The 13,728-nt window shown below is 41.0% G+C and overlaps 1 protein-coding gene across 1 annotated transcript in view; it reads right to left on the bottom strand.

Moving 5' to 3' along the window:
- The window catches only part of DOCK2 (dedicator of cytokinesis 2), a 411,678-nt gene that overhangs the window by 316,138 nt on the left and 81,812 nt on the right, over positions 1 to 13,728 (bottom strand). Inside the window, exons 21-22 of the mRNA XM_047729407.1 lie at positions 13,214 to 13,314; positions 12,212 to 12,346 (exon numbers count right to left, since the gene is read on the bottom strand). Of these exons, the coding sequence (XP_047585363.1) occupies positions 12,212 to 12,346; positions 13,214 to 13,314 (236 nt within the window). The remainder of the gene's footprint in view (positions 1 to 12,211; positions 12,347 to 13,213; positions 13,315 to 13,728) is intronic.

Below are 13,728 nucleotides of genomic sequence, written 5' to 3'. Positions count from 1 at the left end.
GTCTTCTAAAATCCTTCTATTACTCACTGTAAAGATATTAACTTGAGATTTGATTAAGTATGTATGATAGAATACCTAAATAGCCACTATAGGACTGGATATAAAATGTAACTTTCAAATCAGTAAAATGAAAAAAAGCAAGTGAGAAAATTGAAAGCAATTCAAAAGGAAAAAAGAAAAAAAGAAAAAAAAAAAGGACAGAAAAATTAGAATGATGGGGAGGGTTCCCAGCTAAGATGGTAGAAATAAATTCAAAATATCAGTGATCACAATAAAGTCTAATACTGCTTTATGATTAACATTGTTATCAAAATAGTAATTGGATGGGGCTTCATAAAACTGATAAAAAGGCATCTAATTTTTTTAAAGCCAATACATAATATATATCACTATTTTACTTAACAATGACTTAGAATCCTAGCCAATGCGGTCAAATAGAGAGAAAGAGCTAGGATTAGAAAGGGAGAAACAAAACTTTCCATAGTTACAGATGTTTTAACTATCTACTTAGGAAATTCAAAAGACTCCGCAGCAAATAGATGATAGGAGGACAAGGACAGAAGCAGCCAGACCAATAGAGAAAGTAACACAGTACTGCAGGTATGAGATGATGAGAACTTTGATTAGGAAGTTGGTAGGGAAAATGGGAAGACATGGATTAATTGGAGAGATATTTGGGAAGGGAAGGTTGAGACTTGAATGTAGATTATGTGGGAAGAAACAAAAAATGAAGTGTCACAAAAATCTTTTTTTTTCCTTGTGCAACATGCTAGATTGTAGATCAGTGTGACAAGGGACATCATGAGTTTGTGTCTGGATATGCTAACTTTGAATTGCCTTTGAGATATGAAAGAGGGAGACAGCAAATAAATGACTGGACACAGAGATGTGGACTTCAGTGAAAAGGTCTGGATGGATGTCTGGGTTATCTGCATAGCAGTGAGAACTGAAGCATCAGGTTTCATTCATTCACCTAGGAGAGGGAATTGAGTAAAAGGAGGTGCAGACCAATCTTCAGGACCTCTGAAGGATCTGAGAAGTATGAGGAATACAAAAAGAGTTCTGACACAGAGCCAAGACACAGCATTTTGGGAGAGACAGGTAAGCAGCAACAAGATGCAGTGGTTCGTGCTATTTGGGATATCCTTAATTATTGACATAATAACACTATCTGTGGCTTAGTCACAAAATATATTTGATTATAGGAAAGCTCTTCATTTATATCACCCCTATAGTACCCAAGACTGCTGGTTCTTCCCTCCCCCCAGAATGCTCATCTGACAGAAAATCAGGATTAAGGATACTATTTAGCTCAGCAAATTCTGATTTGGAAGAACATTCCTCTGAGAAGTTCACCTGTGTGTGAGGGTGCGTCTATACATACTGCACTTCACTGATCAAACTGAATGCCTTTGTATTATCTGTAATATGGGTCTTTAGACTCATGCATTAACAGATAATTGAGAAGGCACTATAATAATGTACTTTAAAAAATTATCCAAAATTGCAAACCAAAAATTCATGGTGGCTGAAACATATATGGCTTTAAAAAGTTGTGAATGTTGTAATTATAAGATAATGGTGTTCAGCAGAGTTGAGAGATTACAGGAGAAACTAAAGGGGCTCCCCAATGATCTGGAACACAGGCTGTGTCTGTCCCCAGTCTAATTAGAGAGTGGGCAGCAGCTATCACGTGTGTCTTACAGGAGGCAGTCAAAGAGGCTAGTGGGAGTAAGAAACACATACTTTTTAATTTTAAATACAGAATTACTATACTCCAAAACACATAGGCTTTTCAGGACAATATGCACTCTGTTTACAGAGTTCAGAGCCCTTCACTCCTATCAGGGCTGCGTAAGGAACACTGGAGTGAAGAATTCTATCCCTTCCCACCAAACTGCTCATTTTATGTGCCATTAATCTGTCATGACTCCCTGCATGGGCCACCTCTAAATGCAACCTCAGTGTCCTCATCAACACAAGTCCAGGCAGCCATCACCAAGCCATCCGGTGACATGCCACCAGCCTTTCCCACCAGCTGAGTTTCCATGCACTACCTGGAATGCTAGCATTTCAGCTAAAATGCCTGCAGAGACCTTGGGTACACACTGAGAATAAATCCTGCAGGGCGGGCTCGCCAGGTCTCTCCGTGTCCATCTTCCTCTTATTCTCCCTTTTGTTCACTATCCTTCAACCACTCTAGTCTTCTCTAACTTTGCAGAAAAGTTCAAGCTCTTTCTTATTCAAGAATACTTGCTCAGAGTTTTCCTCCGTGAAGGACCCTTCTTTCTATCCCTTGGTGGCTGGTTCATTAGCATCCTTCATATCTCACTTGAAAAGTCACTTCTTCAGAACCCACCTAATAAATAACACTATGAGGTAATCTAATCAACATTAGATGAAGAAACAAAGGCAGAGGTTAGGTCATGTGCCCAAGGTTACACAGGTAGTCACTAGGATTCTTCACCACTATGCTGTACCATGTATCTCAACTTATTTCCTTTACTGGCATTATTATGGTTTGTAATGACTTGGTGTATTTGTTTGCTTTTCTTGTTTTGTTTTGGTTTGGTTTTTTGTCTCCCCCCAAAACTATACAAGGGCAGAATGAGGGCTGGGCTACCTCTGTCTTTTTATTGCAGTAATCTACGCTAGAACTTGGCCAAATAGTAAGGCTCAAAAATATTTATTTAATGAATGGATTGAATTGAATTAATTGGTCTTTGAGGTCAGCTGCATTAGAAGAGTAGATCTGAGAGACAGAGAGACTAGTTTGGAGACATGAAGGGTAGTGACCATATATGTCTCATAATTAAGTCCTCTTTAATTTTCCATCCACCCCAAAGACACAAAAAGCCACAAGCCCAAGAACTGAGCAATATATTATTTCCTATTAAGGAAACGAATTCTACTTTGAGGTGATGCTGCCTCAAATGCATTTAAAGGGGTTCACCAAGTATGCCTAGTCACCCAGGTTCAGTTCAGCATCCCTGACGATAATGGTAGCTTGGTGAATTTCACCCCTCTGGCAAACTAGACCCTTCATTATCTTGCATGTTCATATTTAGTTACAGGGGATTTGCAAACACATTTCCTAAATCTACATATTTATTCGGTAAATTGATCTCTCACCCAAGTCATTCTCTGAGGAACCGCCAGCTTCAGCATTTGACAGAAACAGCCATTTTTTTTTTTTTTTTGGCACAAAGGCAAGAATTGTGCCAGCATGCGAGCTTCTAGATGTTTCACAAGGAGTTAACAAGAAAAGGAAATTGTCTACTGCTTCAACCTAGAAGAATGAATATCTTGTGTCGTCCATGGCTTTTCCCTTAACTCTCTACAGCATAGATAGTCTTGTTCTGCAAAATTAAGCCATTTAAAGGGACAATAGAAGCAGACAGCCAGTGTCTTACACTTTGCTGTGAGTGAAGGGTGAATACACCACCCTATGGGAAACAGTTTATTCGGCCTCTGAAGGGTCAGCTGGGGGAAGCCAAACTAGGATTACACCCTGGCAAAGGACAATCCACACTGTAGGTAATTCACATGAAGATGATGGGAAATCGATAGCACCTCAAAGCCCTGATCCCTCTGCCTCTTTAGGGTCTTCAACTGGATATTAGGAAAGATGCTAAGCTCTGGGGAAGGACTGGCTAAGAAAACAAATACCTCCTCACAGCCAAATATCTTGCCTCTGATCAGTTTGCAGTCCCCATGACTTTGCTGTAGCACGCTGACATTGCTGACACGTCCCTCTTTGAAATGTTCTCTTTTCTGGCTCCTGGATTGCCAGTCTTCCTGCTTCCCCTCCTACATCCCTGATCAGCCTTCCCTGGGACTCCCTCCTCACCCACCCCTTCAACATGCTAATCTCCTGGGTTTCATCCTGAGTTTTATAACATTGTTCACTTTGTGCTACAGCTTCAAATATCTCTTTGCATCAATTTCCACCAAGACTATATTTCTATTCTTTACTCTCTTGAACTTTAGATTTGTATCTAACTACCTGCTATACATTTCCATCAGGCTATGCCAATAAACATCTCAAATTTTACCAAAACACATCATCTTCCCCCAAAACTTCTCCTCCCCGCTATTCATCATGTTGATGAATAATGTCAAATCAGATGGGTTACAAAGTTGAACCTCAGATCAGCTGATCTGTTGGCCCTCTCCAACAGCTTCACTCCCACCCACGTTCCATCCTGCCATTTATACACCTTATCTTCTTCCTCTCCTTCTCCAGCCCTACTAAGACTGCCTTAGCTCAAGTCTTCTTGCCTGGATTACTGCAACAGCTTCATGATTAACGTCTTGCCTCCCTTCCTCTACACCTTCTACATACTCACCTTTGTTCTTCAGTGATCTTTCTTTTTAAAACATGACTCTAAATCATGTAGATACCTTGCTTGCTGGCTGGCTGGCTTGCTTTAATTATTCATTTATTTATGAGAGAGAAAGAGAAAGAGAGAAAGAATGCACTCATGAGAAAGACAGGGGGAAATGGAGGGAATCTTAAGCAGACTCCATGCCCAGCATGGAGCTCAATGTGGGGCATGATCCCATGACCCTGAGATCATGACCGGAGCGAAAACCAAGAGTCAGACATTTAACTGACTGAGCCCCCCAGGCACCCTTGTAAATCCCCTGCTTTAAAAATTCGATGACTCCCACTGCCAAAAACAGGATTTGGAAACTGCTCCATGAGAAAATGAAAAGTAAGCATGATTCTCAACAGATGCTTATTTATTTATAAATTATATCCAAGTATTATTCTAAGTCAATTATTTATAAAGTTTAATTTCTTCCTCTTGGAACAAAATAAAGGAATTTTCATCTTTTTACCTGATCCCAATGGATGAGTCTGTGCACCTGCTGGGGTGCTTACCCTGTGCTCTGAGGACTGACGGCAGCATTTATGCCGCCCTCCCCTGGCAGAGAGGATGACATCACACTCCTCAGTTTGGCATGCAAGTTGTTCACCATCCAGCTTCAAACTACCCCACCAGCTGCATTGTCCCCACTCTTCCATCGCCATACCTTCACCCACTAGCCACTCTTCTCCACAAATGTGCCGCTCACAGGCATAGCACAGCACAAGGAACCTGGGCTCTGATGTCACACCCCTCCCTGCCAATGTCAAGCTGTGTGGCCTACAGTCACTTTCTCTATCTTTCTGGGCTTCCATTTCCTCTTCTGTCAAACAAACATCATAATATCTATACTTCCCAGGGTTGCTGGGAGTATGAAGTGAGGCAGAGTAAAAAAGTGATCCATGGCCAAGCACAGCGGAGAGGCTTCATAAATGGTCCTCAGGAGTGGCAGGAGTAATTGGACATCGTAGTCCATGTGTTGTTCCCTCTACTTGGACTCTGTGATTCTTCTCTCTTTCAATGTTTACTTTAAAGCATCACCTCCTCTGAGAAGAATTACGGATCCTCCCGAGATGGAGTGTGTCATTTAAACCTGTTTGCTCCCTGAGCCTCAATGGCATCATGTCATGGATCACTGCTTATTCCAGGGAACTGTGATTGATTGCTGGGAAGCATAAGCAGCATGCCCTCCTGTGTTACTGCTACTTGAGGAAGCCTTAGTTATTAATTCCAGAGTCCCCAGCACTTAAAGTGCCTAGTGCATAATAGGTGCTCAATAAATGTTTACTAATATTTCTATATGCAAAGGAAAAAGAGGGCTATTTAAAATGCATGCACATGAACGATTTCATATCACAATGATGGCTACTTACTTCATGGTTTACAAAGCTTTTCTACATATGTTTGTAATAAACAAGCTGTTAGCTCCCCCCTCAACACTGTAGCAACTCATAAAATAGATAATAAATTAAAGAGAAGTAACTGTTTGACAATATCCCTTTGATGACAGTTTTCTCTTCCACCCTGATCTGATGCCAAGTTAATGTTATCATAAAATAATTCCATTAACTGCAATTGTGCAGTTTACTGAGCCATTACTGTCATCAAAAAGTGAAATTATATTCAAAACCAAAAACAGAGGCTTACATAGGAATAAATGGCATTAACATGCAAACAAATTACATCCAGGAGAAACAGGAATAGCAATGTGACGGGCATCCCAGCCGATGCTCAGCATAAACAGATGATTACATTTAAATATTTATTCATACATGAACAATGAAAACAAATCACACTGGAAAGTGCCTTGGAGTTAAATTCATATTTGTTTAAAAAGGCAGAGGCTTATGTATTTCCTCTGACTGCAGGCTACATTGGGCTTGCCCAAGCTTTGTTCAGACAGTCTTACTGCCTAACATATGCATGACCAGGAGGGTGAACTAGTATATAATATTTACATAAGAAGAAATTGAGCTGGTGGGAGGGCGAGGTAGAGGCTGAGAGGGGAGACAGACAGAATAAAGCAAAATGCAAAATAAAATGCAAAAGAGAACATCAGAGACTATCTGATCACCTGATGCTGAAGGCGAGCACAGAAAGGCCAAGATGCCTGCCCCTGGATGAAGTGAACCAGACTGGGGGGGGGGGGTGTCCACCGGATGTGTGAACCATGCTTCTTGGTTACCTATGTTGATGGAGTGGAAGCCTCAGTACAGGTATATGGCACTGTGCACACCATGGCCATCCTTCCTGGCTCCTAGGTGAGGGTTGGGGAGCAGGAGGTTGAGTTACCTGGGTGAGTTACCTGGGCTGGCCCTGTGTCAGCTCTTCTTTCTTCACTCTTTGAAAGGATATGAGGATCAAGTCATGTTTGCCTGGATAGCTTTGCCATAATAGCAAGGACTCCTTTCCTGATAACTTCTGCTCTAAGTCATCTTTATTTTTACTGAAGTCCTACTGTGCTTAGGGATGATAGCACCTAAACTCAAGGAGCCTTGTGCCTCTCTGCAGCCCTGACAGTACCCAGAAAGTCAATCCTTCCATGAGGAGCTGTTCTCACTTAGGATAGGTCCCCATCATAGCCAACCACATTTTATACTTGCATGGTCCTCCAAAAGTTCTGGTTCTTCAATTCAATCATCAGATGAGGGGCGCCTGGGTGGCTCAGTGGGTTAAGCCTCTGCCTTCGGCTCAGGTCATGATCTCAGGGTCCTGGGATCGAGCCCCGCATTGGGCTCTCTGCTCAGCAGGGAGCCTGCTTCCCTTCCTCTCTCTCTGCCTGCCTCTCTGCCTACTTGTGATCTCTGCCTGTCAAATAAATAAATAAAATCTTAAAAAAAAAAAAATCATCAGATGAGGCAGAATGTGCAGCCCTACTCTGCTAATTCTTACCTGTGTGACCTGTAAGTGTGAGTCAAAGTCTCAGCTTCCCTATCTATGAAAGGGGGACAAGAAGGGTGTCCCGTTTCACACTGAACAAGTGTCAATACCTGCCACGTGCTGTTCTCAGTACAAAACAAAGACAGGAGCTTGGGAGCTGACATTCTAGCAGGGAGATAACAGTAAACAAAAGCATAATTAATTACCATCTGATATGTTAACATCTGATTAGTTCTATGTGGAAGGGGAGAAAAGATCAAAAACAGAGTGAAAGGGAGAGGAATCAGAAGTTGCAGTTTTCAACAGGGAGAAAAGGAGACATTTAAGTGAGGATATGGAAGAGGACAGGGAGTGAACAAGCAGATATGAGGGGAAAGGCGCCCGGGCCCTAAGTCAGGACCCTGAGCCACGGCAAGGAGACCTGTATGGCCGGCATGGAGTGAGTGAGGACTCAGATGAGATAAAGTGGGGAGAGGAGGCTTTCCATTGGGTTTTTATGAAGACTAATGGAGATAATAAGTGAAATGCACTTAGCAGGTAATAATCACCATGGCTGTGGCTGCTTGCTCTGTGACAGGCACTGTGCTAAGTGCCTGATATCCATTAGCTCATTCAGTCTGCACCACAGCCCAAAAGGGTTTTTACATCCCTGCTTGTTTTATACATAAGGAAACCGAGCTTGAGGCAGGCTACATAATCTGCCTAAGGTCATAAACATTAGTAAATGGCAGTGGTAGGATTCTAGTGCGAAATTCAAACCTAAGTAGCCAGCTCCATAGATTGTGCCTTTAACCACTGAGCTGACTGCCTCTCATAAGCAAAGGGGATGGGAATGAGGGAGATGAAGGAGGAATATGTGCGTGGAAGGGCAGCCCCAGGAGACTGGGAGCGCGCGGAGAAGGAGGAGGAAGCAAGCAGTGAATAAGCAGGTCCTTAACAAGAGCAGGAGGCATAATGCAAAAGCAAAGACAGGCAGCACAAGCAGGGAGCAGAGAGCTCGGTGCATGGCTGCTTGGGCCCAAGGGGCCTGACCACACACACAGCAGACACAAACAGGGGTCAGCCAATGGGCTAGCAATAGACCAAGGGGAATTCAGGGAGCCATAAAAGTCCCTACATTGTGATCCTCAAAAAGCAGACACCTGGTAAACATAACACTTCCTCCTTAAAAACAAACACACATACAAACAAACAAAAACAACAAGAAAGGGTTAGGATTGCATGGACTATAAGCCAAATTTTGAGCATGGATCAAGACACCATTTATTAATTTAAATCTGAGTTTTTAAAATAAAAACCCTTCCTGTCTTGCCTAGGTAAAAACACAATACCAAGTAACATTTGTTACATTTATGAAATTAAGTACCAGATACTACATGGATAACTTTGTAGGTATAGTCTCATTTCATCATCAAAATACTAAGAATGGGTTTATCTCCATTTAGGGATGAGAAAATTGAGGCTCAGACAGGTCAGGTCACTCAGTAAGCTGGGCACAGGGACAAACATATGACTCCCTCCCAGGTCTGTCTAGTGTGACACTGACCACTGAACCAACACACACCAACACAACATGAACATAATCACTGCTCCACATTTGCCCCTGTACTTTAGCCTATGGCAGCATTAGGATTTATAAGGAACATAGACAAGTGGGAACAAATCCCACTCTAGCACCATGTTCTGGATTTCTTCTCTTTTAGAGAGCCATCCTTACATAAGGGCTGCAGCATCATTTCTAATGTGCCTGGCCAGCAGGAAGGGAAGCTTTTCAGTGCACATATTGTGCAATTCGGGGAAGCACAGTCTTCTCTGGACTGAGTAATTCCACAGCTCAGAAATGTTGGGGATCAGCTCAGCTGGTTGTTTGAGCTTCAGGATAAAAGGAGCTGCAAGGAATTTTATAAAGAAGCTCAGTGCCTAGAAGATAATCACTTCAGCTCTTTCTGACTGTTTCTCACTATGCTTTATACCTCCTAGAAGCTTAGTCATTCCAGAAAAGCCTAATGGATGATGGTCATATTGATGGCTACTGAACATCTTTTGGACACACTTCCTACGATTTAGGAATTTCCCATATTTTTAAGCCTGCCTCCCCATGGCAAAAGCTTGAACCTGCTCTGCCAGCTTCCATTGCTACTATGGCACAGATGGATGCCCAAAGACCTGCCCCAGACCTGCCCCAGATTTTGACTCAGGAGCCAGTGACATAAAGAGAGGGAAAAAGGAAATCACATTATTGGGCTATGTGATAGAAATACATAATCCTTAAGAAATTCTATCTTTCTCAACTTTTCTTCCTCGCTTACCCAACTGCATCCTGCATATTGATATAGGATAATCCTTTAACCCTCGCAAGCACTCATGTGCAGAATGTGCAAGGAAAAATGGCAAGGGAACAGCTAATGGGAGCTAGATCAGCTGAATTATGCACAGGAGGAAAGAAGACAAAGAAATAACAGGAAACAGGAACACAATGCCGGACACAGTAAGTCCCCGAAGTAACAGTTATGTTATGATTTCCCACCTGCTGGCTTATACATTTCAAACCTTCTATTTTCTAGTCTCCCAAGTAAAAGGCCTTCCTAGTATGGGGAAATACCTCCACTGCTTCCCGATGTCCTTGATGCTGTACTAAGAGCAAAACCATTGATAAAGTTTCTAAAATGAACAGGACAAAGGAAAACCGCCTTCCCTCAGCATGGGGTCTTAGACTTTCCTTGCAGGTTAGCCTATACTTTGTTCATGCGAAAGGACTCAAGATTAGGCCTGGATTATCTTAGAGACATCTCTTCTGACCAGAGGTATCCCTTATCCCCCAAAATGCACTTTGTCCAATAGGTATTTCATGAGTATCAATGATGTTCTATATGCTATGCTGGGGATACAGCAAGAAATAACAGACCACCCCACTCCTTAAGTGGCCAAAAGTCACTTGGAGTTCCAGCAACACCAGATTTACACTGAATGAAGAGCTAGAGATTCTGCAGGATGACTTGCCTTGAGGCAGAGAAGAAGACAAATGTGCAAATGCCCTTTCCTCCAGTAGAGGGAGGAGACAAAGACTAAGAGAGACAAGACAGGAAGAAAAGAAGAGAGGGAAGGAAGAAGGGAGGAGGGAAGAAAGGAAGGAAGGAAGAAAAGAAGGGAGGGAGAAAAGAAGGGAGCAGGGAAGGAGAAACAATAAAATAAACCAAAAGAAAAAGGGGGCAGAAGGTATGATAAATGAAGAATATATGTTCTTCTTGTAAACCTAAAGTTCTCACTTGCAAGATGAGATAACATATCTTTGCCTATTAATCTGGAATTATAATGTTTGAATCCTTGAACTCCTCCAAGAAACTCAACCCTTAGAAAGACCCATTCGTTTTCAAATAATTGACAAGTATCTCTCAAAAATGGAAAAATACCCCTAAGACTTTAATACACAGTCTCTACTTTGAGTAACTGGCAAGTGAGAGGAAACAGACACTTCACTTTAAGAATAAGGGTTGGTGGGGGGAGGTGGATGGGGGATGGGCTAGATGGATGATAAATATTATTAAGAAGGGCACTTGTTATGATGAGCACTGGGTGTTGTATGTAAGTGATGAACCACTGAATTCTACTCCAGAAACGAATATTATACCATATAAAACTGCCTAAAATTTAATTAAAAATAAATTACTTAAATTTAATTTAAAAAATAAAATAAAATTAAAAGTTTTAAGTTAAAACAAAAAAAGAATAATGAACATGACATATGTTATGTGACAAGGTTCAAGACATTCATCTCTTCCAATTCTCACCTGAAATCTCAAAGAATGTTTTCGGAGAATCTAAAATGATTCATATTTCAGATGCCTTGTCAACTATGAAAATTTGTAGCCCATCCATTGTCATGGTCAAAATGATGACTACAGTTTTCTACTTTCTTTTGGGAAACCATCTCTCCAACTAAATAAGTCGATACTGTAAGTGACTGACCCGGCCCATGGCTCCAGAGGTGCACATGAAACCACTGCACATTCATTTTCTTGGTCAGACTGTTTAAAACGATAGCACATGACCCTTAGCAGAGGACCCAGAGGCAAGATCTAGGGATACCCTGGTGGCATCGAGTATCTGGATCCAGTCATACCTGAGGCCAACTATGTTCTGGATTTTTAAAAAATGTGAAATAAAATAAAAGTCCTACTCTCTCTAATAAATCAGTTTGAGTTGAATGTTCTTCATTTGCATTGATGAGAATCCAGGCAGTACATTCTCTATAAGTTTTCCTTATTTCCCATCACACACAACCAATCTGATCATATACAGAATCACAACCAATTGCCTGCCTAACTTTGCCTTATAGCCAGGATGAACGTAAATTATTCTTTTGAACGTTGCATTTGAATGCCTCTATCTCCGAAGCCCTTCAAAAATAAACAAACAAACAAAAAAACAAAACAAAAACAACAGCTAACCTCTGTAACACTGCTCATCAAACATCAAATCTCTTAGGTGTTCTAACATGTCAGCTCAATTGTTGGCTACTAGGATCTCACGGACAGACAGATCAACTGCAAATACCAGCTCATCTGTCATGCACAACCTCCTAGAGCCAAATAACTGTCAAAGTCCCTAAGTTCTGCTCTCTCCACTCCCAGCACCTCTAACACTGAAGATTCCTGGAAAGTTTTCTATCTCAAATCAAATGAAGAATGATAGATGAAACACAGAAGAGCCTCAAATCACAAATCAAGTTCATTGGATGAAGCATAACTCTATAACATGTTAAGATTTATTTTTTTGCCTGAATGAGCTTAGAGGAACAATTATAACCTATTCATAACTCTCTATGTTGGATTTTTAAGTTGCTTTTGATCAATGGCTGGTTGTAATTTTATAAAAGAATCTCTCCAATGACACAAATACTGTTATATCCTGGAGGAACTGCGGAACTAATCAATCACTCTTACATAACAAGCACTCACTGTGAAAATAATGTCCTCGACCGAACAATGAACTTGAACACATATTCCAAAGCTTTCAGGGTTCTTAGGATCGGCTCACATTGCTCCCCTCTGCTGGAGGTATCCAAGTAAGTCTTCAGCACCGTCATCAATTTCCTGAATAAGGGATTATGTTTTCAAAATACATCTCTTTCCAGCCCACAGCATGGTCATTAATTTGCTCTATAAATTATAAAGCATTCAATCAAAGGTTAAAGGTGGTGGAATAGCTAAGCTTACTAACTCGTTTGCAGCCATAAAAATAACTCTGCTTAAAAAAAAAATATATATATATATATATATATTTAATACAGGGGAGTGAATAAGTATTTCCTACCCATAGAAAACCATCAAAGAAAAAACTAGTGAGGAAAAAACCAATCTTTTGACTAGGAAAACTAGTCACAATCAGGATATGAGTGGGAATAATGGTGGGGAGAATGCTCTTTTTAACATTTGCTTCCTACAGAAAATATTCTAATAATATTATGGAATACCCTTGCTGAGAAATTTTCCATGTTTCTTCATTACCAGCAAGGCAAACTGCAAATTATTCGGCCCAGCTTTCAAGACCCCTTTACTAACTGGCTTCTCCCAACCTCTCCAATATCATCCCCATCTGTAACCATCATCCCCTGTACCCAAGCTATAATGGGTACTATACTTGGCCTGTGTTTTCTCCTTCCTAGCCTTTGAATCCCAGTGTCTACCACAAGTAGCTATTCAATAAATGATAGCTGACTGATTGACTGAATGAATTAATGTTTTCCTGTACTTCTACCACAATAAAATATTCATTCTAACCTATGGGTTTGCATATTTTTACTTAATCCTGATAACCCAGCATGGATGGAGTTTTATCAGTAAAGGGAGAATTCACACTGCCTGGTGCAAAAGGAAAATACTCAAGTTCCTTGTGCCCTAGGCATCCTGGTAGGGCAAGTTGGGGGTGCACAAGAAATCCCTATATGTACAGTAACTTACTTGTAAGCCAAGGTGGCACTGAAATGCTGTTGAATGTAAGCCTCCAGAACGGTATTGAAATGCTGGAATTTCCGGTCAGCAATGAGTCCTATTATGTAGATCTGAGGAAGATTCAAGGAATCAGTGTTTAGGGGTCAGACCCAAGGCAGGAAGCCATACTCACATGGCATAATTGAACCTCCAGCAAAATGATTTTGCTCAGAAATTAGCTCATGAATATATTGTTAGTAGTCTCATTAATGTAGTCTCTTCTAAAAAGCATTCCATGAAACATGCTACAGGGTATCGTAGGATAAAAGAGTTTCATGGTCATGTAAGTTTGACAAATCTCAGGATATCATTGTTAAGACTGCCTTCTTTACAGCAGAGTTCTTAGAGTCTTTAACATATTTACATCCATTATGAATCTCTAAGAGGGTCATACAATGTCCAACACTTCCCTAAGAGTTATTTAATCAAAGGATCTTTTTGTTAAAAAACTTCTTTCTTGAGGGCTAGCTTTCCAGAAGACCTTC

This window comes from Lutra lutra, chromosome 5 (genome assembly GCF_902655055.1).
Source record: "Lutra lutra chromosome 5, mLutLut1.2, whole genome shotgun sequence".
In the NCBI taxonomy this organism is placed as follows: Eukaryota; Metazoa; Chordata; class Mammalia; order Carnivora; family Mustelidae; genus Lutra; species Lutra lutra.
The sequence above is the reverse complement of the archived record's forward strand: the minus strand, read 5'-3'. Positions and strand labels throughout refer to the sequence as shown.